This window comes from Ursus maritimus, unplaced genomic scaffold (assembly GCF_017311325.1).
Source record: "Ursus maritimus isolate PB19 unplaced genomic scaffold, ASM1731132v1 scaffold_27, whole genome shotgun sequence".
NCBI lineage: Eukaryota > Metazoa > Chordata > Mammalia > Carnivora > Ursidae > Ursus > Ursus maritimus.
The window spans coordinates 8,722,812-8,749,414 of NW_024425230.1; the positions used below are offsets into that span (position 1 = coordinate 8,722,812).

The 26,603-nt window shown below is 41.8% G+C and overlaps 1 protein-coding gene across 1 annotated transcript in view; it reads left to right on the top strand.

The window, feature by feature from the left end:
* Nucleotides 1–20,384, top strand: part of CERS3 (ceramide synthase 3) — a 72,484-nt gene extending 52,100 nt beyond the window's left edge. The window contains exon 10 of the mRNA XM_008687590.2: nt 20,013–20,384. Coding sequence (XP_008685812.2) covers nt 20,013–20,180 — 168 coding nt within the window. The 3' untranslated portion in view covers nt 20,181–20,384. The remainder of the gene's footprint in view (nt 1–20,012) is intronic.
* The last annotated feature ends 6,219 nt before the right edge of the window (nt 20,385–26,603 follow it).

Consider the following 26,603-nt stretch of genomic DNA (forward strand, 5'->3'; position numbering starts at 1 on the left):
AAGTAGAATTGAATTTTACATATTCCTGGAAGGAACAGATAGATACTCTCCATTTTATTAGTGAGACAGGCACACACACAAGCACATTAACACATGTACACACACAGAGTTTTTATATGGAACTTGAGTTTCTGTTTCTGTATCAGCCTAGACAAGGGGACAAGCACAGTTCATGGCTCGTTAATAAAGCTACACGTTCACACCTGGAGGTGAAAGTGTTATCAGTGGGCGCTGGGGCCAGAGAGATTGGTAAAAGCATGTGTAGGGGAGAGATCTATTGTCTGTGGCCACACCCTTCCGGTGGTCCCCTCCCCTCCCCCTCTACAGAAGTCTCAGAAGAGAGCTTTATGTAACATAAAAGAAAGCTTATTCCTGAAAACTCATTCCATCTGTAGATAATGGGTTAAATAAATGAACGTTGGCAGCACTCTGATTTTGATTTAGGATGTGGGCTTTAGCGTCTGAATGACATCCTGTGTAGATGGCGTTATCTGTGTTCTGTTTGGGGAGTAGCAAGTGTGCCATCCGCGGAAGCCTGAGCTCTCAGTGGGGTCTATTTTCTGCCACATATAATGGACTCTGGAAATGCTAAAGAGAGCAGCACTGGGCACGTGCACTCTTCCCTGGCTCCCAGTCAGACCTCAGCCGCGGTGTTGCACCAAGCAACCTGGGCCTGTATTCACGCTTCTGTAATGTTTTTAGAATTTCTGGAAACCTTGGTCATGTCTTTCAAGGGAATGGGATTGGCTGTTCTCACTCATGTGGCCGGATGGCAACTGCTGACCCCATCTCTAGAGCACTCCCCGAGGCCCGGCCATTCTGGGCTCACAGGCTAAGGTCGGAGCTGATCCTTAGCAGCCGCACTGGGTGACTATTGATACCATGATTTGGTAGAAGCCTCTGAATCTACCTGCACCCCCAGAAATCTCCTTCGCCCCGCTTATCTGGGTACAAGATGGTATGAAGAATGTGCAAAAGTCCGGGCTCTAGGAGGGCCTGGCTGTCCAGAAGAAGAGAGTAACAGACGAGGGCAAAGCTCAGGGAGGGAGTGCAGGGGATGGAAAGCGAACTGCCTATGTTCTGTACTCTTCTTGCTGCCCCTTATCAGCGTGAGTGCGTGAGCATGTGAGTGTGTGTGTGTGTACGTGCCCGCATGCACACGGGAGGATTTCAGGGGTGCCGTAACGGTCCACGCCTTTGAGGGGATGAAGGGAGCTGGACAGGGCAGAGGGAGAACTTTAACTGTGGTGCATTTATAACAAAGTCTTCAGCCAACCCTACAGAAAGCCCTAGAGCTGGGTGACCCTGCAGGAATGTCCAGTTGTGGCAAAGGGCTGGGACCCCTGTACCCTGACCTGAACGTCTCACTGGATGTGGCTGCCCTCTGGTGAGGGGGCGTAACTCTGGGCGAGGCAGCTCCCTTCAACCAAGGATGATGCCCAGAGAAGAACATGCCTGCGAGCCTCCCAGGGCTGGGGGATTGGCGCTGCCATCCTTAAGGGCCTCCTGTCTCTGCCTGCCTCATCCTGGGCCTAACACCCATCCGCATGAGGAGAGGGAGAGAATCTCAAGCAGACTCCTCACTGAGCATGGAGCCTGATATGGGGCTTGCTCTCATGACCCTGAGATCATGACCTGAGCCAAAATCAAGACTCAGATGATTAACCGACTAAACCACCCAGATGCCCCCTTCTGTGCTTCATTTTGATTAATTACTATTGCTGTGTCTTCACAATCTTTGATTTTTTCTTCTGCAGTGTCTAATCAGCAGTTAATTCCATCTAGTGTATTTTTTAAATTTCAGATATTGTATTTTCCATCTCTATAAATTATATTTTGGCCTTTTATAAAATATCCTCCATTTTTCTTAATATGTGTGTGTTTTTCTCTACCTCCTTGAATATATGGAGCATATTTGTAATAGCTATTTTAACACCTTTGTTTGCTAATTCCATCATCTCCGATAATCTTGGGTCTATTTCTATTCATCGAATTTTGTCCTGGTTGTGTGCCATATTTTCCAACTTCTTCGCAAACCTAGTAGTTTTCTATTAGATGTCAGATATTTTGAATTTTACATTGTTGGTTGCTGGATTTTGTTGTATTCCTTTTAAATAGTAGTTTTTGTTTGTTTGTTTGTTGTTTTGGTACCATGGGTGTTTTGTTTGTGTGTGTAGTACAATGAGTGTACTTTGTTTTTGTACACCACCAAGATGCTTGTAATAAGTCTGATCCTTTCAAAGGCTTGTTTTTAAGCTTTGCTAGGGTGAGCCCAGAATAGCCTTTGGTCGATGGCTATTACGTGAAGTCCTTCTTAGCATTCTTCTTTGTGTCCATATACTGAGTTCTTTTCACTCTGACTGGTGAGAAGACAACAAGCTGCCACCACAGTCTGAGCTCGCAGGGTTGTTTTGCCAACTTTTGCTGGTGATTCTTTGCCTGGCCTTTGGTAGTTTCCTGACTCACCTGCACAGGTCAGTACTCAGTCAAAGACTGAAGCGGATTCCACTGACGATCTCTAGAGCTCTGTTTCTGTGGGTCTCCCTTCTTCCCAGCATTCTGTTCCATGAATACCAGCTTCGCTTTGGGGAGCTCCAACTTCTGTTTCCTCAGCTCGGTGGCACCCCTGGACTCTTGGGCTCTTCACTGTGCTTCAGCTTAGAAGGAGTAGATGGTGTGCTGGGACCGTTGCAGGGCTCCCGCCTTAGTTTTCCTTTTCTCAGGAGCCACGACCCTGAGCTGCTTATTGAACAGTGTCTAAAAACTATTGCTTTTTTTTTTTTTTTGATACAGCTTTCTAGTTGTTTAACATGCTGGGATAATCTAATCCCTGTTTCTCCATCCTGGCCAGAAGCAGTTGTCACAGAATTTCATTTTCCAAATAGCAATAGTTTATATGCTTCCTGACACAGCCTGTTTCATTTTCAAACAAGTATAACTGTTGGGTAGTTCCTTCTTTTTTCCTGATCTTTCTCTCTAGGCCAATGCTGCCCAATAAAAGTATAATGTGAGCCACACATATAATTTTAAGTTATCTAGTAGTGTCATTTAAAAACTCATAAGAAACAGGTAAAATTAAGTTTAGTAATATATTGAACACAATAGAAGCAAAATATTATCATTTCAATTTTGCCTGCTGTATATTTTGCCTAGTATGGATTTTAATCAGGAGGAGATTATAATCATATTTAAGGTTAATATCATGATTCAGCAATCAAAACCAAAAATCACTAATGAGATTCTTTCATTCTGTTTTTTATGTTAAGTCTTTGAAATCCAGTGTGGATTTTACACTTACAGCACATCTCAATTTGGGCTGACCGTGTTTCAAATGCTCAAAAGCTATGTGTGGTGAGTGGCTACCACATTGGATGTTGTAGCTCCTGGTTCTGGAATTGCAAACGTACTTCTCTTTCCCTGCATATGGGACAGGCGGTAGGCTATGTTCTCATGTGTGATCTGTTCTCATGGAGTCCCTGATGTTATACTCGGTTATAACAGGCTGGCTGGACCCACTACCCTTCCTTTTCCATTCAAGAAAGGTTTTCAGTTTGTGAGCGGGGGAGGATGGTAGCCAACCTATTACTGTTTCTCTTTGTCTTCTGCAAGATCCTGACTTCTCTTCTCTTTTCTCCTTTCCCTTCGTTGTTTATCTCCAAGTACCACATCTTCTTTATATACCCGATTCTTCCCAACACACTCTGCTTCCTGTCTGACACACCTTGGGGCTCCTTCTCTTTAGCAAGGACTAAGAATGACCAGGTCCCAACCTGTGCATTTATGCTTTCCCTCGCTCTTTCCGGAGGTGATTTTGTCTGTGCTGCTTCTAAGTCAATACATCCACCCTGCTCATTTTTCCAAGTTTGCCCTCTCCACTTGCCTAGCCACAGGCTAGAGGGGTATGGTAGCTCATTAGAATTTGTATATATATTCTCTTCTTCTTATAGGTAATCCGAACAGTGTTCTCTGTTCCCCAGGAACACTGACGACATTTGATTCTGTATTTGTTTTCAGAGAGTGAGGAAGAAATGTGGACTCAGGTTACCATTGCTCTTCAAACCCAGAAGTCCTTAAGTAAATCATTTGCAAACTTAGGTGCTTAAAATGTTTTTAATAATAGGCTTCTTCCTACATTCTCACAAGTAATCTTGACGATGTCTCAGTATGGAAGCTGCATATAGCAGCACAATACCCTTAGATACCAACCATACGCCTCACCGCATCCCCCCTCACTGGCTCTGCTTCTGGGGGTTAAACATCTCCAACTCTTTCAACCATACCTCGTCCCAAGATATACTGTTGAGTCTTTTCACCTACCGCTCTCGTTCCGTTTTACCCAGATTCTCCTTTAAATGAGCAGCAGTTTCTAGACATGGTCTGGCTAATACAAAAGCAGGTCTGATGTCTCTTTTTGTGAAAACTCTACTTCTGTTGATGTAGCCTAGTTTTGTTTTGAGTTGCTGGTGGACACATTATGCTGCTAATTCATACCGAGTTTGAAATTGGTTAAAACCCCTAGGTTTTTTTCACCTGGGCCAAGGCACATTCCCTCCATTCAAGGATTGTCCGGCAATGGTGGTGATTTGTGTTGGAAGTTACTCTCTTTCTTATTAATCTTCACTTTGCTTCATCAGCGTATCATTTGAACCTTTTACTTAAGAACGGGAAAGCATGACATTTGGTGACAGGTGCTTAAAGGTTCCTGAGGACCTTTTATCTAAAAGGCTGGTAAAAGGAATTCAGGAGTATTCTGTATAAGCCAGCTCGTGAAAAACGTCATTATGATTCTGCCTGATATTTATTCTCACCAGGTGAGGACCGTGATCACATTTAAGGCCAATACAGAGTGAGGTGTACTACTCACACCGACAAGATCTTCCAGGATTCCCACTTTTTATTTATTCCCACTTTTGTTTATTTATTTTATTTCTATCAACTTGTTACACATTAGCTATGTCAACTCACCTGACTAGAATAGCCTGTGGAGCCTTTAAAGAAAGATGCTCGTGGCCAGGTCTGAACTGAGATCAGTTAAATCAGAATTTAGAGACAGGGCGCAGACATTGGACTTTTTGACAGACTACTTCCCCTGAGTAAGTGTTTCTGATCTGCCTCTAAGGTTGAGAGCCACTGGAAAGTAGAGAAGACCACGTGTGTGTGTGTGTGTGTGTGTGTGTGTGTGTGTGTGTGTCTTCTCCACTATTGGACAAGCATCCATGGATAGCTCTCCATTTCTTGGGTCTGCTTTCTAAAAAGCAGAGAGAGCTGCCTTCTTTCCCACATGTGTGGTGTTCGTGGACGTGTCCTCCACGAGTACTCCCCATCTTGCAAATTTTAACCAGAGCAGTAGGTTTTCATGTCACATAGGTGTTAATGCTAAAAAATCCTTACAAAAGGAAATTCAGACTGTTGAAACAAACACTTGGAGATTGTTTCCTTTGTAGAAAACCAGGATTCCTTAAATAGTACATTTCTCTGGAGAAGTAAAGGCATGACTCATTTTATAAGATGATTTACTAATTATTTTTAAACAACCATCTGTTATAGGAAGTGAGACATACTGGTAATTTTCTATTGCCTGTCTGGACTGAAAGGACTCATGACATATAGATATTAATGAAATAAAAATTAGTTGGAATCATGGAATTTTAAAACTGGAAAGACCCTTAGGTGACTCTCTGCTTCAACTTCTTTTTACTGAGAATGGCAATCTAGGGAGGGGCTGTGGCTTAAGAAACAGCCTGCTAATCACAGTGGTCCCTGACTATCAGTTCAGGCATCACCTAGAGCTCATTAGAAATGCGGCATCTCGGGTCCCACCAGAGACCTTCTGAATGAGAGTCTGTATTTTCATCAACTCTAGGTGATTTATATGCATATTAAAGTTTAAGAAGCACTGGTCTAGAAAATTCAGATCCAGGTAACTAACAGGAAATGTCCGTGTGTAGCTAGGTTTGATAGAATCCAATTTAAATTTAATGCAACTTCTTTGAGAAAAAAAAAAAAGAGGAAGAACTCAATTGGTTTTTTTTTTTTTCCTGTGACCTTGTCATCCTGGATAATAAGAACTAATATAACGAAAAGGAATGTATTTTGGTAGTAGTTCAGAAAATTGAACTCTTTGACCGCACTTCTTTTTCTTTTCAGACAGGGAAAGCTAAAAGTTTGCTTTCAAAACAGCATAAAATGCTTATAATATTGTCCTTTGTTTCACTGCCAACTGTGGATTTAGATGTGGAGACATTCAAAAAGCAGTGGGACATTATGAGTCATTCATGACCTCCTGGGCTTTTGACATTACTGTGGAACCACAGATTCCCAAGCCCAGAGTTTCCTTAAGGCATTTCAGAAGCACAGCTCTGCAATTTTATTGAAACCATAGCTGCAGATGTCTTTCCCAGAGGTGTACAGAAGTGCCATGGTTGATGATTCCTTTACTCGCAATGAGCTTTTTCTCTTATTAGCATTACTATTATGTCTTCCTCGTTGTCAACATTCGCTTTGTTTGGTAATCCTTGCAATCAGTTTTTAGGAATACAGACCAGGGCCGGATATATTTACCTTCATTCACGAGCAAATCATGATTAATTGAAAAAGACCTATAGATTCTGGAATCTTAAAATAGAAGAAGAAGTTACACAAAAAATAAAGCCAAGAGTGTAGATGTCAGCGTTTGACTAAATTTACTGTACGCACCCCCCCTTTTGGTGGAGATGAAATTAGTAAGTTGTGTATGAATTGAGTGCTGGTCGTGTTACACACACAGTACAATGCAGGCCGATGGCTGTGGATGGGAGAATGTTCTCTGAGATCCACAGCATAGCAAAGGGTTCTGATGATCTGTCATATGAAGATCAGTGGAAAGAAATGGGAATATTTAGCTTGGGGAGGACTTAACTGTCTTTAAATGTTTGAAAAACTGACAGACGTTTGCAGGAAGTGCACAGACCGCTCTTGGACAATTACTGTTGTTACTGGAGATGTACAGGCAGGAGTGTGTGTGTCTTTTGTTTGCGTTATCCAAACGGGCATATCGGCATCAATAGAAACTAGATTCAGTGAGCTTAAAAGTCCCTTCCAAACCCAGAGAGCTTTGGGCACGTTCTTTCTCATGCACTACTCCCTCTGCATCTCCAGTGCTCCCCCTCCAACCTGTGCCCCTGCCACTTCTCCCCTGCACTATGACCGTGGCCTCCAGGGGCTTCACTTATGGCCACTCTGAATTCCCTCCACCACTTACACACAGGAGCAGGGAATGCTGTTATATATCAACCAGCTCGTCCATTGGAGCAGAAGTTTTCTGAGTATAGACACCTTGTCTGTTTGTGTCACTGGTATGCTCCCCATATCTCAAACAGTGCTGCACAATGGCTTCTGGCTGGACTTGGAAGTAAAATAGAACTTCTGACCATGACCTGTAAAATAGAACTTCTGACTGGTTGGGCTTAGAAGTAAAATAGAGCTTCTGACCGTGACCTGTGAGACTGGTAATCTGGTCCATGCTTCCTCCCTGACTTCATCTTAGGACATGCTCCATCTTTCTTACTATGCTTCAGCTGCATTGGCCTTTCTGACCCCTAAGCATGCCAAAACTTTCCCCCACCCCAGTCTCTTTGCACATACTGTTTCTTCTTCTTGAAATGTTCTTTACCCCACTCTTCCCTGACCATCCCTACTTAACCAACTCAGGTTACAACCTTTGAGCTCCATTTTCCTTAGCACAGCTTCCTGACGTCACCCCATCTAAGTGAGCTCCCCAATTTACACATCATGGTATTCTCTACTTCATAACACTTATAAATGTGTAGTTATATATTTACTATTATATGTTTGAGCTCTTAGGGTTTGGTTCTCTCAGTAGACTCTAAGCTATCTGAGACAGAAACTACTATGTCCCCAATGCTTTGCACAATGCATGGGGGCTCAAGAAATACTTTTTTTGAACTAGTGGTTCTCAACTGGGGTGATTTTGCCTCCAGGGACATTTGGCAATCTCTGGAGACATTTCTGATGGTCACAACTGTATCTAGTAGACAGAAACTAAGGATATGTACCTTTCACCCTCCTAATGGGTAGAACAATGCCCACACAAAGAATTGCCTGACCCACCATGTCAAGAGTGCCCAGGCTAAGATTCCTGGAATGAATAGATGAACTTCTTTCTCTTTTGATTGATTCCACTTTGTGGTTGGTGGTGTTCCCAAATTATTCCTTGCTTTCTCACCTGCCTATGTCATTCTATACAGAGGGAAGTCAAGTTATGCAGGAAGAGCCAAATACACTATTTCTTGAGAAGTCACCCTCTGTGTAATTAGCTAGGGGTAGCATTTCTTCAGATGTAATTACCGGCAGTTAAAAATTACTCAAGTGATAATGGTTGTCAGCCATTTCCTTTTGAACTCAGGCAACTGCATTTGGAAAGTTCTGATGACTTGAGAGAAAGAGATTATAGCTTATTGTTCAGTTGGAACTGGGAGAAGATGATTACATTTAGAACACTACGACTTTCCATTCCTTCGTGGTCATGTGCAGTTTGGGTTGGGAAGGGCATAGCGGGCGAGGTGGTGTTGGTCGTGCCAGTCATTTTTGGTTCATTCTCATTCACTTAATGACCCTTTCTCTCTGGTCTTTTCCTCACCTCTAAACCTCGTAAGTGTTGGATCTAAGCAACAGAACCATTCATGTCCTAGAGGCAGCCAGTTCTCACCACCTGCCCTTTGCACACACCTTCCTCAGTCAGTTGAGCATCCAGATCTTGGTTCTGGCTCAGGTCCTGATCTCAGGGTCATGGGATCAAGCCCTGCATTGAGCTCCTCATGCAGCATGGAGTCTGCTTGGCATTCTCTCTCTCCCTCTCCCTCTGCCCCTCCCCCTGCCCACTCGTGCATGCGTGTGTGCTCTCTCTCTCTCATAAATCAATCAATAAAAATTTGGGAGTCACTTGCATTTAGGTGGGATTTAATGCTGTGGAGTTAGATTTATTCATTCACTCTCTTGTCAAATAGATACAAGTGCCTACCATGTGCTGGATGAAATCACCTAAGAGAAACTAGGAAGAAAGATGGTATATTCTGGTATATCCCAGCCCAACCCATTCCCCTCTCTCCTTCTCTCCCTCTGCCATGAGAACCACTGAAGCTGCATTCTTCCATCCATGCTTTTTTTTTTTTTAAGGATTTTATTTATTTATTTGACAGAGGTAGAGACAGCCAGTGAGAGAGGGAACACAAGCAGGGGGAGTGGGAGAGGAAGACGCAGGCTCATAGCAGAGGAGCCTGATGTGGGGCTCGATCCCACAACGCCGGCATCACGCCCTGAACCAAAGGCAGACGCTTAACTGCTGTGCCACCCAGGTGCCCCCATCCATGCTTTTATATATTTACTCTGCTTCAGTATAGTCGACAAACGTAGAGTATCGCTTCTGTATTTTTAAACTTTGCATGAATGCTATCCTCTAGTATATATAATCATGCACCTTGCTTTCTTCATTCATCGCATTCACACCAACATACGTAACTCTGTAGATCAATTCATTTAACTCCTCGATAGTGTTCCATGAATCAGATATTCCACACTTTGTTTATCCTCCTGTTTACAGCCAATTCTACCATAAATATTCTCATATCTGTCTCCTCGGGAACATATACGAGTTTCTCCATAGGATTCCCAAGTCAAGTTTACAGGATGCTGCCAAACGATTCTTCAAACCAAGCATATGAGAGTCGCTCTTCCCCACATCCTCACCAACTTTTGGTTTTACCAGATTCAATATTTACCAGTTTGATGAATGTGAGATTGTATCTCATTTTAGTCTGCACTTTCCTGGTTGCTAAGATCGAGCATTTTGTATAGTTTATTAGTCAGTAACATTGCCTCTTCTGTGAATCACCTCTTCGTATTCTTTGCCTGCTTTTCTGTCACATTGGATTTTTTCCCTTCTTAATGGAGTGTGTATAATGGAGTGTTAAGTTCTTTGTTGGATGCTAATATTTGAAACAAACTTTAACATCTCAATTTTAATACACATTTTCTGGGCTATGTACTTTTCTTTCTTTTTTTTTTTTTTTTTTTTTTATTCCTAGAGAGTGAGAATGGGGTTGAGTGGCTTGGGAAGGGCGGAGGGAGAAAGAATCTTAAGCAGGCTCCATGCCCAGCAAGGAGTCCGATCTCACAACCCTGAGACCAAGACCTGAGCTGAAATCAAGAGTCACGTGCTTAACTGACTGAGCCACCTAGGCGCCCCTGGGCTGTATACGTAACCCTCGGACTTGCCAAGGTTACTTCTTAAGCGTTGCTTACCTAAATCCTAGTGCGTGGTTTTTGTTCTGGTTTCTTTTCTTTTTTTTTTTAAAATCACTTTGCATCTTTGCCTTATTCGAGTTGTTACATTTCCAGCCATGGCATCTAAAGCCATTTCCAAAGGACGCAATATGTAGCAATTTGGAGAATGCACTAATTTTAATGGTTTTAATCCCCAAAGCAAATTACATTTATGAAATCAAATCATTTTCTACATCCATCACAATTTGATGATTACCACAGAGTCTGGTACATTTTTAATTAATTTTTAGGTAATACAGAGACTATGAAAGAAAACCGTGCATTTTTATCAAGAGTTATGCAGGGTGATCTGAGCTGTGTCACCGTTAAGCTGTGTCCTGCAGCTGGGGGGGGGGGGTGGATGGAGTCCTGCAGCTTTAATTTCACCTGGAAAATGACCATGTTTGACAAGACACTCTCTAGCATCTGCCTAGCCCTGAAACTGGCTTCTTCCCGTAGAAGCTCATTTTTAAAAGCCTATACGCCCTAGCAAAATAAATTATTTCTTAAGGAAATTAAATAGATTGATGGCGGCAAGTAAAATGAAAAAAAGCCATCAATGGAAAATAGAACATACAGTTGACCTTTGTACAATATGGGTTTGAACAGCACAATTGTGTACATGTGTTTTCTCTTCCTTATGATTTTCTTAGTAATATTTCCTTTTCTGTAGCTTACTTTATTGTAAGAATACAGTATATAATACATAGAACAAATAAAATATGTTTAGTCAACTGTGTATGTTATTGATAATGTTTCCAGTCAACAGTAGACTATTAGCTGTTAAGTTTTTGGTGCGTCAAAACTTACAGGTGGATTTTCGACTGTGCAGGGGGTCAGTGCCCCCAAGTCCCATGCTGATCAAGAGTCATCTGTATTCTAGTTTACACTGGTGAGTTGGGGCAGTTTCAAAAGCAACTTTTGAGTCTGGCTCTGAAATTCAAGAGGAAGCATTCTTTGTACACAGACCAGTCACAAAAATTGGGAATCGTGAATCAGCCAATCTTAGGGCATTTTTTCAGCAGCTTGGATCCAAACTCCACAGAACGTAAGAGACTAGGTACTACTTTGACTTGCACTCGGGATGATAGCGAGCTGGGGCTGTGGTCACGGTCCTGGTATTCTGCGTGCAAGAGACAGGACACCAACTTAAAGCCAATTACCATGTGGTATTACAGGTTCGAGCCTTTTTTTTTTTTTCCATGAACTCCCCCAAAAAAAAGGAGAAATAGTAGAAGCTGGAAGCGCGTCCCTTGCTTTTGGGGTATTCCAGTGCTCGGGTGCTTGCGTCTCTGAAGGTGAGTCAGTTCAGCTCTGTGCCCCCACTCCTAGAACCTGCCCTTCAAAGGGGTATTTTGGTTTTTTGGGTTTTTTAAAAAGATTTTATTTATTTATTTGACAGAGAGACAACCAGGGAGAGAGGTAACACAAGCAGGGGGAGTGGGAGAGGAAGAAGCAGGCTCCCAGCGGAGCAGGGAGCCCGATGCGGGGCTCGATCCCAGAACGCCGGGATCACGCCCTGAGCCGAAGGCAGACGCTTAACGACTGAGCCACCCAGGCACCCCCAAAGGGGTATTTTGATGTCAGGATGACTTTAATTGAAGAAGGCTGTTTTGGTCCCAGTGTCCCTATTTCTCCTAGTGTACGGGACGCCTTCAGACTGACTGCCAGTCTCCCTTCATAGTGACTGTGATTTCAACCCATCCTGTAACCACACACCTTCTCTGCCCTCTTGGAGTGCCAGGCAGATGACCTCTGCCAATACTGGTGACTTTCAGTGGCGTGGGGGCAACAAAGCCCTTCTACAGCTAGCAGCAAGGTCTCTCCTACATGAGTAACTTGTTCTTCACTCTTTCCACCATCATTTTGTGTGACCAGAGGCTGTTGCTGGGTGAGAAGGGGCCTCTTAAAAAACTTAGCAAAAATTATACTCATCCAATTCAATCATGGGATGAATAATGTTGTTAACGCGTTCTAGAGGGCCCCGGTCATCTCTGGAAGAAGTTCAGTTGCATACTAGATACCTTTGCTAATTCTAGAAGAACATTATCTAAAGTTAGCAAATACTAATGTGGTCTCTGTAATGGCAGCTGCTGAAATCCTCACCAAGGGGAAGCCCGGTTGGGCAGATCATGGTGAGCTGGTGAGCCGCCATATGCTTGGACAAGTGTGAGGACCGAACCAAGTAGCTACAGCCCGTTAGCTGCTGAAGCCCAAATCCAATTCACTCTTCAAAGAAGGCTCTGGATCCTTCTTTATGCCTGCATTTTCTCAGGCCTTTAAGGATTTGTAGGAGGGTTCTAGGTCAACATTTACATGAGACAAGTTCTACTAACCCAGTGACAACTAAAGGTGGGGGAAGGAGCGGGGTTGGTGTGCAGAGAACAGTGAAAGGGAAGGGCTATGCAGGGAAAGAAAGTGGTTGATTCCAAGAGAGGGACTCTGCTGCTGTGCAAGCAAAGTCTTGGCACTCCATCAAAGCAGACAGGTAGTGTTCCAGAAAACACCATGGCTTGACCCTTAGCAAGTGTTAATTCCTTGTTCCACTAGAGCAAGCTTAACTTGTTTTTCATTTCTGTGAAGTGTTGTCATTACTGGGAAAGACCTGCAGTTACAAAAAGACGCTTTTCGGAACATGGATTACAGTTCCTATCTTAAACTTGCCTGATTTTGGCTATGTGGGAAAGCCTCATTTTTCTGGCGTACCCAAAGCCAGCAGTTTTCAAACTGTGAGTGGCAGAACAGTAACACATCCGCAATCAGTTTCCAAGGCTTCGACCATCATTGTTGTAATTGACACAGAACAGAATAGAACATGTCAGTGTTTGCCTCACGTAGTAAAAATAACTAATTAGGGATGCTTTTCATTATTCCAGATTTTATGCTTCAAAGTCACTCCTGCTGGTACCAAGAGCAGAGTCAGAACAGGGTGAGGAGGTGTGACGAGAGAGCTGGTGCTCTGCTCAGTAGGAGGGGAGAGGGGGCTTTCTTACACGGACAACTGACCTCAGACAGAACCCAGTGTCTGCCTGCCGGGTCCCCTGTCTCAAATGTTTGTGCAAATGACTCCAGCAGGGGTCTGTACAGCACTGTGGCTCAGTTTCTAAGCTCAGAGCAGGGCACTCATCCTGTCTGCCTTTCTGAGCTGTGTGGCCTTGTAAGGCTGAGCTCCGAGTCTTGTTTTCTCTCTTTTCAAGTAAAGAGAGTGGCTCCAAAGTCCTCGGGTTACTGCGAGGAGGGAATGTTATCGTTGATGCTAACTGCTTAGTCCAGCGCCCAGCACGTGGACATTTATAGCGTGAGTGTCCACAGCAGCTTTGGCCACAACTGCCAAAACTTGGAAGCAGCCAAGATGTCCTCCCAGTAGGCGAATATATCCATAAACTGGGCTACCTCCAGACAATGGAATATTCTTTAGCAATAAAAAGAAATGAGCTCGTAAAGAGGAAAGTTAGTGCATGTAACTGAGTGAGAGAAGCTGATCTTAAGACACTACGTACTCTATGATTCCAACTGTATGACATTTGGGAGAAGACAAAGCTATGGGACAGTAAAAAGATCAGTGGTCCCCAGGGGTTGGGAGAGAGGGAGGGGTGAACAGATGGAGCACAGAGGATTTTTAGAAGCAGTGGGGAAAAAAATCCCTTTAAGGTTTTCCTTGCTGTTATGGTTTTATTATAGATGACATATACAAGATAAAATTGAATATGAGCTTTTATCAATATTTGAATACCATGCAATTTCCAATTTACATTATTTGAGCTTGCATAATGTGTACCCACCTATACATCCATCTAACAAACTCTTATTATCCGAAAATCCTTTCTGGACCGTGGTTCTCAATCTTATTGGACCCATGCCCCCCCTTTCAGGGCCTGAAATTAAATTCCTGGGTAATATAACTCACCTATAATCATAATTTCAAAAAGCAATAGAATGGGGGCGCCTGGGTGGCTCAGTCAGTTAAGCATCTGCCTTTGGCTCAGGTCCTGGTCCCAGGGTCCTGGGATCGAGTCCCACATCAGGGTCCCTGCTCAGCGGGGAGTCTGCTTCTCCATCTGCCTCTGTCCCTACTCCCTGCTCGTGCTCTCTCTCTCTCTCAAATAAATAAATAATAAATCTTAAAAAAAAAAAAAAAGCAATAGAATGCCACAACTGTAGTAGAAAAGAAATACAATGAAAGGCATTTCGGATGCAATCTGCCTTTCACATGTAATATGTGCTAGACGACACTCAAGGGCATCCCGAGGTCGACAGGTGCTGTGCTTGCTCAGGCGGAGACTCGCCATGACTGGGGCAGCCTTAAGCACAGACTGACGCAGGCATGTTGTACTGGGGACTCGACTGCCACCGTTAGAGTTGTCCGTCCTCGGTGACACGGCTTTCTGCAATTGCAAAGCTCTGAACAAAACAAAGTATAACCTTCCTTTGAATTCTATACATAGCAGCATTCCTGGAAAATTGAGACTCTGTTAACACCGGGCAAGAATGACTGTGCTTGAACGTAAAATGGCATTAGGGGCTGGGCTTGGATGATCGTGAGCAGGGTTTCATTTACACCGAGGTCTCGGAGGACATCCGGATGTCATGCGCGTTGTGGGACATCCCTAGCCCCTGCTTACCGTAAGTCAGTAATGCTCCCCAACCCTCGGGACCGTTAGATGACATTAATTACCGGAAGGCCCCATATGGTCCAGGACCCCTTCCTAGAGGGGAGGGTGCTGGAGATGCGGCTTGAGTTGGTGGGGGCATCCTTGAGGACCAGTTTATGTCTCCGTTGAGCAGCTCCTTAGGTCCTGGAGAAACAGGCCAGTAGATGTTAGTCTCTTTTTCTGGAGAGAAATTCGTTATTTTGTTCTGGCTCAAAATTTCCCCTTGTTTCCTATAAAAATCTTTGGAGGAGGCAAAAGGAGACCCAAGGGGCGTGGCCCATGAAAGAATCGTCAGCCAAGCATGGCCGCTCCATGGAAGACCCCATCTGCCTTTCTCCATTGCCTCTTAACTGATGAGACGCCAAGGTTACTCCTCAGTGTTTACCGTGAGCCTTGTTTATGTTGAGCCCCTCGCTGTGCTGTGGAAAAGAGCAAATGGTACAGAGAAGAGCCCAGGACGTTACGTTTCTGTGATGAAGGCAGCAGCACGTGTGTACGTTGGGGTTTTTCAAAAGCCGTGTATGCCTGAAGATTGTACACAGAGAAGGTATTTGCTTACACTTACCTGGAGGTTGTCAGGTTTAGTCTGTAGGGCACAGAAGGAAGAAGCAACCCCTATGTCTCTGGCTGCCATCTTGAAAGATGGGGTGTCAGGAACCGGTGCCCATCTTCCGTGTTTTTTTTTTCTTTTCTAGTCTGGGTTTAACAGAGATATTTGTAAACTGTTTTCAAGGGTGTGGGGTCCTGTGCGACAGTGGCCTTGCCCGGAATCTGAGTACTCAGTATTGTTCTAGTAATCCATACCACCTTTTATCTTTTGCAATGTAGCCTGATCCATAGCCATTTCACCTCCCCTCCTCAGGGGAAATAGCATTCTTCTGGGAGTTTTCCTCCCAGAATTCCTTTGAGAACACCAGGAGGGAAGAGGAGGAACCTAGACCTCTTCATTTAGAACTGTCCTTGAAGGAGTCCCTGCATGAAAAAATACAAAACATCCTAATTATCAACAGTAAAAATATCTTGACAACCAAAAGTCCTACGTGAGTAAGACTTAACAAACGTTCACTGGGAAAACCAACCATACTGTTTGCTTTCTGAAAAGGAATACTTTGAAGTTTGATTTTTAAACATCATCAGTAAAAGTGACTTTTTTCCATTGGTGTGAAGTTCTACAAAGTTTAACCCAGGTATAGATTTATGGAGGCATCACCATAATCAGGATACGGAATGAGTGCATCACCCCAAACCACTCCTTCCTCCGCCCTCATTCCCGGGATCCCTCTTCCATCCCCTATATGTTGTCTTTTCAAGAAGAGCATGTAAATGACATATGGTAATGTCATATGGTAGGTATCCTTTGGAAACTAATTTTTTTTTCACTCAGCATAATGGCCTTTGAGATTCTTTCAGCTTCTTGTAAATGTCAACACTTTGTTCTTTTTTACTGGTAGGTAATATCTCATTGTACAGATGTACCGCCATTTATCCATTTACTGATTGAAAAACATTTGGGTCGCTTCCAATTTTGGGCAGTTATGAATAGGGATGTTATAAACATTTGTTTTGTGTGAACATAATATTCATTTCTCTAGGGTAGATCCTCAGAAGTGGGATTGCTGACATATACAGTAAATGTATGTTTTATTTTATAAGCAACTGTCAAACTATTTTCCAACCATCTGTACCATTTCGCATTTCCATCAGCACTGGTGTAAGAGTCCCTTCTAGTCATTCCGCGCCCTTGTCAGCACTTGATATTGTCAATATTTTTAATTTTAGCTATTCTAATGGGTTTATAGTTGTATCTCATTGTGGCTTTAATTTGCATTTTCCTAATGGCTGACAATATTGCCCATCTTTTCATCTGCTTATTTGACATCCTATATTCTCTTTGAGGAAATGCTTATTTTTATATATTTTGCCCAAATTTCAATTGGTTTGTTTTTTTCTTATTGTTGAGTTTTGACAATTCTTTATTATGCAGACATGTCAGCTATGGAGTTGGCGAATATTATCCCCCAGTTTGCAGCTTATCTTTTTATTCTCTGAATAGTGTCTTTTATAGTACAAAAGTTACATTTTAATGAAATACAGTTTATTAGTTTTTGGTTTGTTTTTTTTTTAAGTGGAGTTTGTTTTTTCTGCTACATCTAGGAACTCCTCACCCAACCCAAGGTTATGGGTTTTCTTCAAAAAGTTTTAGTCTTATATTTTACATTTAGATCTATAATGCATTTTGAGTTGGCTTTGTATAAGGTATGACATTTAGGTGAAAGTTTACTTTTTTGCCTATGGATTTCTAACTGTTCCAACACCATTTGTTGAAAACACTATTTGTTCTCCGTTGAATTGCTTTTGCACCTTTGTCAAAACTCAATTGGCCATATTTGTGTGGGTTTATTTCTAGATTCCCTATTCTGTTCTATTGATCTTTGTGCCTCTCCCTTTGCTAATACCACCCAGTTTTGATTACTATAACTTTATAGTAAGTTTTAAACTTGGGTAGTTGGAGTCCTCCAATTTTATTCTTCTTATTCAGAATTGACTTAGCTATTCTAATTTCTTTGCTTTTCCATATAAATTTTACAATCAGCTTGTTTCTGCGTACAAGAAATCTTGCTGAGATTTTAATTGGTATTGTGTGGAATCTGGAGCTCAATTTGGGAATAATTAACATGTTTATTATGTTTAACCTTCCAATCCATGAACATGGTATGTCTCCCTAATTATTTAAATCTTTCATCAGAGTTTTGTAGGTTTTTCATGCAGATCCTATACGTGCTTTGTTAGATTTATACCTAAGTATTTTATTTTTTGAAACTGTTGTAAATATTACAATTAAATTAAATTAAATTTAAATTTCGGTTTTTGTCAGACATTGCTAATCATGTTAGTTTCCTGTGGCTGCTGTAACAAAATACCACAAACTTGGGGGCTTAAAACAGCATATTTATTCTCTCATGATTCTGGAGGCCAGAAGTCTATCATCAGATTTGAGCTGAAATCAAGATGTGCCAGGGTTGTGTTCCCTCCAGAGGCTGTAAGGGGAGTCTGTTCTTTGCCTCTTCCAACTTCTGGTGCCTGCCGGCATTCCTTACTCATAACCACATTACTTCAGTCTCTACCTCCATCTTCACATTGCCTCTCCTCTGTGTTGAATCTCCCCTTGCATATCTTACAAAAGACACTTGGGGTGGCCTTAGGGCATACCTGGATTATGCAGGATAATCTTCTCAATATCCTTAGCTTAATCATATCTGCAAAAACTTTACTAAATCAAGTAACATTCACAAGTTTTAGGGATTAGAACCTACTATCTTTGAGGACACTTTTTTAGCCTACTATATCAGTGTTTAGAAATCAAGATGTGTGTGTGTGTGTGTGTGTGTGTGTGTGTGTGTGTGTGATTTTGTATGTTGACCTTGTATCCTGCAACTTTGTGCTAACCTCACTTATGAATTCTAGGAGCTTTTAGTAGATGCCTTGGGATTTTCTACATATAACCATGTCATCTTCAAATAGGGATACTTTTATTCCTTTCTTTCCAATCTGCATGACTTCTATTTCTTTTTCTCGCCTTATTACATTGACTAGAACTTCCAATACAATGTTGTATAGCAGTGGTGAAAGTACATATTCTTGCTTTTTCCTGATCTTAAGGGGAAAACCCTCACTCATTCATCAGTTGGTATGATGTTAGCTTCTGTTTCTTCTTTGTTGCATTGTTTTAAAAATCATAAGTGGATGTAAAATTTTGTCATACGATTTTTTTTGGCATCAACTGATATAATTATGTATTCTTTCCTTCTTTAGATTATTGGTAGGATGGATTACATTCATTGATTTCTAAATGTTGAACCAGCCTTGCATTACTGAGACTAATCCCACTTCATTGTAATGTATTATTATTTTTATACATTGGTAGTTTTGATTTGGGCTATTTTGTTGAGGTTTTTTATGTATATACTCATCAGAGATATTGGTCTGCAGTTGTTTTTTTCTTATATTGTCTTTTTCTGATGTTGGTGTCAGGGTAACTCTGGCCTCGTAAAAGAAACTGGGAAGTATCCCTCTTCTATCCAGTGGAAGAGGTTGTGGAACTTTGGTGTTATTTCTTCTTACATATTTCACAGAATTTGCCAGTAAAAAGTTCTGGGCCTCATGATATTCTTTTCCAGATTCTTAGCTAATTTAATTTCTTTCATGGTTATATGACTATTTAGGTTACTTATGCCACCTTAGGTGAATTTTGGTAGTCTAGTTTTTGAGGAATTGGTCCATTTCATCTAAATTGTCAAATATATATGCATAATATTGTTCATTGTATTCTGTTATTTTTGTAATATCTGTAGTATCCATAGTCAAATCTCCTTTTTATTTTCTAGCAAGTTGTGTTTTCTCTTTCTTTTCCTTTGTCAATTTTGCTAGTGATTTGTCAATTTTATGGATCTTTTCAAAGAACCAGCTTTTATTTTTAGTGCTTTTCTCTATCTTTTTTCTGTTTTAATTTCATTGATTTCTTTATTTTTTCCTTCCTTTTGCTTGCTTTGGGTTTATTTTGCATTTCTTTTTTCTAGTTCCATAAGGTGGAAGCTCAAATTATTTGAGATTTTTCTTCTTTTCTAATATAAACATTTAATGCTATCAATTTCCTTATAAGCACTATTTTAGCTACATTTGACAAATTTTGATAAACTGTATTTTCATTTTAGTACAAAATATTTTCTAATAACCCTTGTGACTTACTTTTTGATCCATTGTCAAATGTGTGTTGTTTAATTTCCAACTGTTTTGAGATTTTCCTATTTTTAATATTGATTTCTAGATTAATTCCATTATGATCTGAAATATACTTTGCATAATTTCAGTTCTTTAAGTTTGTTAAGATTTATTTTGTGACCCATGATATGTTCTACCTTGGTGAATGTTTTGTTTTTGAATATTGGGTTTTCTTTCTGAGTTTGGGATTTGGGTTTTCTTATTCACTCAAGACTCTTTCTGGAAGGTTGTCACTCACAGCTCATTCTTTCCTTTCTCTAGAACATCCAGGATGTGAGGAGTGAAGATGAGGATGAGGATGAGTATGAAGAAGAAGAGGAAGAGGAGGAGGAGAAGGGAGAAATCACCAAAGGCAAAGAGACAGACTGTTTGAAGAACGGCCTTGGGGCCAACAGGGACCTTATTCCCAATGGCCAACATGGCCATTAGCTTGAAGCCCACACAGCTCCCGGGGCACAGTGTGCTATGAGGGCTGCTGGAAGCCAGAGTTGCTTCCCCCTCCATAACTGTGGCCCACAGGAGCCATAGGGTCCCCCAATTCTGCCCTTCCCTCTTTTTAACCACCACCTTCCCCCCTCCTAAGATGTATTTAACAAAATGTTGTTAACTTGTGTTAAAACGTTAAATATAGCATCCCTATGGATTTTACTGCAGTTAGGACTCAGACCGGTCAAAGATTTCAAAGATTTCTCCAGAGAACCATTTTAGTCCAGTTGTGTTCATTTATATATGTAAGACATGTTGTTTCTCCAGAAGCTCACTTGGTTGTAGGCCGTTTCACCTTGCCACCTCGCTCTCCCTCGGGATGGCGTGAGAAGTGCTAAGGTAACCCACTTTTTCAGGTGTGTTCAGCCACAGAGAGCAGCTCATTTCCCCCCTCCCCCAAATGAGTTTGAGGAGACAACATAGCAGCAGCAGAGAAGGACCAAGCGAGGGGACCAGTCTTCCAGGGCTCACTGGCCACTCTCTGCCATGGGCAGTTCTTTAAACCTCCCAAGCCTTGGGGCTTCATCTCTCCAACGGGAGTAATATTTGCCTTGCCTACCTCCCAGAGTTGGAGTAAGGATCAAATGAGATAATAGAAGTGACCGTGTATACCGTTCACTGTGGTGTGACAGGGACCTGACCCTCTTCTCACTATGATCCCAGCTCTGTTTGGGAGAGAGAAACCTGGTTAAACTTGGCACTGAATGGGCCTGAACAAAAGGCACAACCTTAAAAAACTCCTTTTAAGTGTGTCTGGAGATACCCGGAAATGCAAATATCCAGAAGGCTGTTTCCATTTTATTTGGTAACTCTTTGTTTGTTAGCTCCCTCAGGGTGACTCTCAAATTCCCCCTGAATTCTCCGCCCCCACCTCCCACCCCCCACCCAAAGGAAGGGAGCCTGGGCCCCATTCCTTCTTGTCTTTTGCTGGCCTCTCCCTTGCTTCCTCTCTAAGAGGGAAGCTTTCCTGCCGCTGCCCTGAGCCCCTCCTTTGGGCCAGCAGAGAGCTGCCCAGCCAGCACTGTGATCCATCTGGGGGCCTGTCTGGGGGACTCAGACCCAGGGCAGGCTGCTCACCGAGCCATTAGTTCCCAGAAAGCCTGAACCTTTGGGGCACAATGTGCATGCGAGCTCCTGACCAAAGGGAAATCTTGGAAACAGAAAGAGGATGCTACCCTATTTCACCTCTGCTACCCAACCCAATCGGACCTCATAAGACTAAAACAGAACAAAACAAAAGACTGGAAAACACCCCTGCGAAGTGTCCAAGGACAACTGTTAGTCAGTCATGGCTCCTGGGGCTACGGACCTCTCTGGGAAGACAGATTTGGATAGGAAGCTGGCAGGTCAGTAGCCTGATAGCTGGCGGCCCCCTCAGGGGGCACATCTGAGCCCAGAGTGTAGGGCAGACCTCAGAGACTTCAGGGTTCTGTTGACTGAGGAGAAGCAGAGCCTTGTCAGAGAAGAACCCGAGTGGAATACGCAACCCCCTCCCCAATCTCTCAGATTCTTGGGCTGCGTTTTGCACCTTTATCCTGTTTTGCTCAGAGGCCCATATTATAAAGCCCAAGGGGAGCCAGGGCTGTGAGGACAAGTAAAGGCATCCACACGGGCCCCACCGGATGTGGGCTGCGGCTGCTGGAGTGGGAAGGGCTCTGAGCAGTGAAGGTGTCTGTGGGTTTTCTGGTTTTGTTTTTTTAAGAAAAAGATGTTTTTAAAAGCTTCGGGGTAAACAAAAACCAAAAACCCTTCAGAATTCTTTCCTCATCAAAAATCTCTTTTTGAGGAATCACTAGAACAACAGAAAAACACATGTCAAGTTTTTTCTGCATATTATTTGCTTTTATGAGTACAATAACATATGCATTGTGTGTATAATGTTATATTATAGATCAAAAATGCCTCCACTAACTTGAGGACATAGCTGTTGAGTTATTATTCATATTATATTATTATAATTATTTTTGGTGGAAGAAAAGCCCATTGAGACATTATTTTTTATGTTTCCAGTTAACAGACTGTTTTTCCCTTGATTTATTTTCGTCTTGTTTCTGTACCAAATATCTTCTCTCTTAAGGTAAAAAAAAAAAGCGTATTAGCTGCTTTATCCTCCAGTGTTCTTTTTCTTCTTTAAATGTGGAAACTAACACTGATAGGCCAACTTCAGCGATCCGCGATACAGCTGGAAGCACTGAACTCCCTCTGAAGAGGTAGATACGCATTTCTGTAACAACCTTTAGGGCTTCTCTGGTCCATTTTAAAGGTAAGCTCTCTTCCTACCAGAAACAAGGCCTCACCCTACACCAGATGACTTTATCAAAATGCAGTCCCCTGGGGCACCCATGTTATCGCGATGGTAACGACTTATAATAAAGCAAAGACAGAATCGTGTGTGCGCGGTGGCCGAATGGGTTCAGCACACACGTTGCCTGGCTCCTTAGAGCTCCTTACTGCTCTCACCGGGAAGTGGAAGAAAAGATTTGCCAGGCCTCTAGAAATGCCCTGCACTTCCAGGAATCAGAGGGAAGAATGAGAAGGACAGAGCCAAGTTATGACCCCTACTGGGCTCTTGTCTGTGCACAGTGTGGACAGACTGCTGTGGGCTGGAGTCTGACCTAGGTCATGGCATCTGGGCCTTTTGGCACAGGCAGTGTTGAAATGCTAAGAAAGGGGGCTGATCCTACAGGCACTTTCCTGACCACACTTTCACCGTGACTATAGATCAAGTAGACATTCAACAGATAAGAGAATATTAAGAGCAACTTTATGTCGATAAATTTGTAGGTGTGAATAAAATGTATAAGTTCCTAGAAAAATACCACTTGTCAAAATGGGCACAAAAAGAAGTAGATACTTAAATAGTGGTCTATATAAAAGACTATAGAAAATCTGAAATTTTAAAATGCACTTCTCCATCCCAGAAAAAAAAAAATCTTTAGGCTCAGATGGCTCATCCAGCGAATTCTTCCAATATTTAAAGAAGAATTAAGCCAAGAATGACACAAACTTTTGTAGAGACAAAAGGAGCACTTCCGCACTTGTTTTAGAGGGCCTGCGTACATCAATGCTAAAATCTGCCAAGAATAGTAAGAGGCAAAAACCCAACAATTATTGACTAAGTCATTTGTGAACCTAGGCGTGAAATTCCTCAACACAAGCAGACTGAATTCAGCAATAGGTAAAGGAGAGGGTGTATGACAAGTGAGGTTTAGTTCAGGAACTCGCAGTTGAGTTGCTATTTGGAAATCAAAATTATTCACCATTTTAAAAGTATAAAGGAAAAAGCCATGTCTTCAAAAGCTTTAGATGAAGTTCAACATCTGTTCATCAAAAACAACAACAACAAAACCCAAAAAAACAAGAACAAAAACACAGAAAAGTAGGAAGGAAATTCCTTAATCCGAAAAACAGCATTTTCACAAAGCATGAAGCCAGTATCATATAATGCGATAATGGCCAAATACCAAAAGCTTTTCCCACAGGGATTATCACTGAGACAGGGGTGTCCGTTATTTTTAATGATGCCCGTCATCCTGAATATTTTCAACATTGTATTTTTCACCCTGCCCAATGTAATATTTCAAGAGATAAAAGTTACAAGGCTTGAAAAAAAGAAATAAAAACTCTTACCACAATGTAAATGCAAAAATCCCCACACATAATGTGTGTGTGTGTTTGTGTGTGTGCATGAGAGAGAGAATTTATACAGAAATATCAAGGAACAAGACTGGCCAGGACAATCTTTAAAGGAACAAAGGAGGAGAATTCATTTTAGTAAATACCAAGACTTACTACAAAAAGATAGTAAAGCAGTGTGAAATTGGTACAAAGATAGACAAATAGAACAATAAAATTATATAAAGTCCAGGAACAGACTCATGCATATATGGGCAGTTGGCTGTCTTTAAGAATAAAAATGAAACATGATATCTACTTAACATCATACACAATAGAAATTTCAGGGGTTTTTGTAGGTCTAAATGTGAGAGGTAAAATAATAAAGCTTCCAGAGGGAAACATAAGAGGATCCATCTTCCTGAACGTAGGCAAAAAGTTCTTTAAACATAAACTATTATGCATCAAGGAAAATATTAACAAATCAGATCAAATAATAATAAAGAAGTTCTATTTCTCAACTGACTCCATTAACAGAGTGAAAAGGCAAGCCATAGAAATAATATATCTGCATCAATTAAAACTGACAAAGGGTTTATATCCAAAACATGTAAAGAACTCCTACCAAAAAAAAACCTGAACCCACAGCACTTAACCAGATGCTTTGCATAATACCATATGGTTCAATTAACATACGAAAAGGTGCTCAATTTCACCGATCATTAGGAAGACTGGTAGGACTAAGTAGTGACCACATAGAACAATCAGAAATCAGGCGCTGCTGGAGGAGTGCAGTTAAAGCCACTTGGGAAAGGTTTGTCATCATTTCCTAAAACGGGATGCATGCACATATTGTAACCCAGCAGTGTAAAAGGCATGCGCATGAGCACCAGAAGGATGCATGTGGATGTTCCTATCAGCCATGTTCATAATAGCCCAAACAGGGCGTTTCCCAAATACCAATCAAAAGTAGAATGGATAAGCAAATTGTAGTATATTTATATTACAGGATACCATATAGCAATGAAAGTGAAGTGGTATTTGCAACAAATGTAGCTTCCTCTTACTATCTTATTGTTTTGCAAAAGAATCTGGTAGAAAATGAATACATAATTTATGTCTCCATTTTTTATAAAGTTCAAAAACAGACAAAACTGATCTATGATTATAGAAGTCAGGATGCTGGTTACCTTTGGGGAGAAGGGAGACCCCAATCCTTCATTGGGCCAGTGTGGGCTTCAGGGTGTCAATGACATTCTGTCTCTGGACCTGGATAGTGGTTACCTGAGTGTGTTCAGTTAGTGATAAATGACCAGACTATACACTTACGATTTGTATGTTTTTTCTGTAGGTATATTATAATTTTTTATAGGTTATTAAAATGAAAAAGCAAGCTACTTTTAAGTCCTTACCTTTCTGAGACAGCTGATATTACTGACCACAGTCTCTTCTTTTTGATAAAAGATTTTTATAAAACTTTGGTATCAGTCATCTGAGTGGCTCAGTCAGTTAAGCGTCAGTTAAGGGTCTGCCTTTGGTTCAGGTCGTGATCCTGAGGTCCTGGGATTGAGCCCTGCGTTGGGCTCCCTGCTCAGTGGGGCGCCTACTTCTCCTTCTCCCTCTGGCCTCACGCCCCCCCCACACACACCCCGCTCATTCCCTCTCTCTCTCTCTCCCTAAAATATATAAATACAATCCTAAAAAAAACCCAAACTTTGATACCAAAAGTATTTTATACATAAAAGTCCATAATCTCAATACCAGATAATCCCAATTGGCATTGAAAATAATAGTAACAAAAGTAGTTACGGCATTCAAGTAATGCAAAAATAATGTAAAAATGTATCGAATGAAAAGTGAAAATTGCTTACAGTCTTTCTTCAAAAAGGAAGCACTTGTAAAGTTCCTTGTGATTCTTTCCAGAAACATCCATATGCCTATTTTAGCATGATTCTGTGGTCGAAGGCTGGCTCCCCAAACATCCTCAATACAACCTGTAGCTAAGACAGGACCCCCAGAGAGGCTTGGCCACGCTCAGTGAGGAAGGTCAAGGTTGGATTGCATTGAGAATTTGGAGTTTGGTTTATGGTTCTTTCAGTGCCAAGACTTGATTAGGATCCAGCTAAAGACAAGTTAAGGCTCGGGATATAATAATTTAGGACTGGCGAAAGCAACAAGGTAAAGATTTGGAGATGAAGTGTTCAAAAAGTGATAAGTTTCTTACGCAGTAAACTATCTACTGGAGTTGATGGGTCTTGAGAAGGTCCTGAAATGAACAATATAGTTCTGTGCCTGGCAGAAGTCTTCTGGAATAGTAAAGTCATGCTAACGAAGATAACGAAAGCCATGTTAATGGAAACTGGTGTGTGGAGGCAGGCGTTCGGGTTCTCAGTGGATACTTAATGTTATCCAGGTATATACTTCCGTTACCTTCATCCATATAAACTCTAATGTGCCTAAGTGAGGGGAGAATGATGGCACAGAGGCACCTTCTGTGAATGTCCCGAGGACTGTGAACACACAGAGAAGGTGTTGCCTTTAACCACTTTGCACTAAGGCAGCATTGTGCAATACACTTTTAAACACAAAAGATCGGCTCGCTGAGTCTACACATTGTTCTGTTCCTTGCTTTTTCTTCAACAGTGCATTGTAGATGGGACCGCTGGGTACCTCCGTCAGTTAAGCGTCTGCCTTCGGCTCAGGTCATGATCTCAGGGTCCTGGGATCAAGTCCCACATCGGGCTCCTTGCT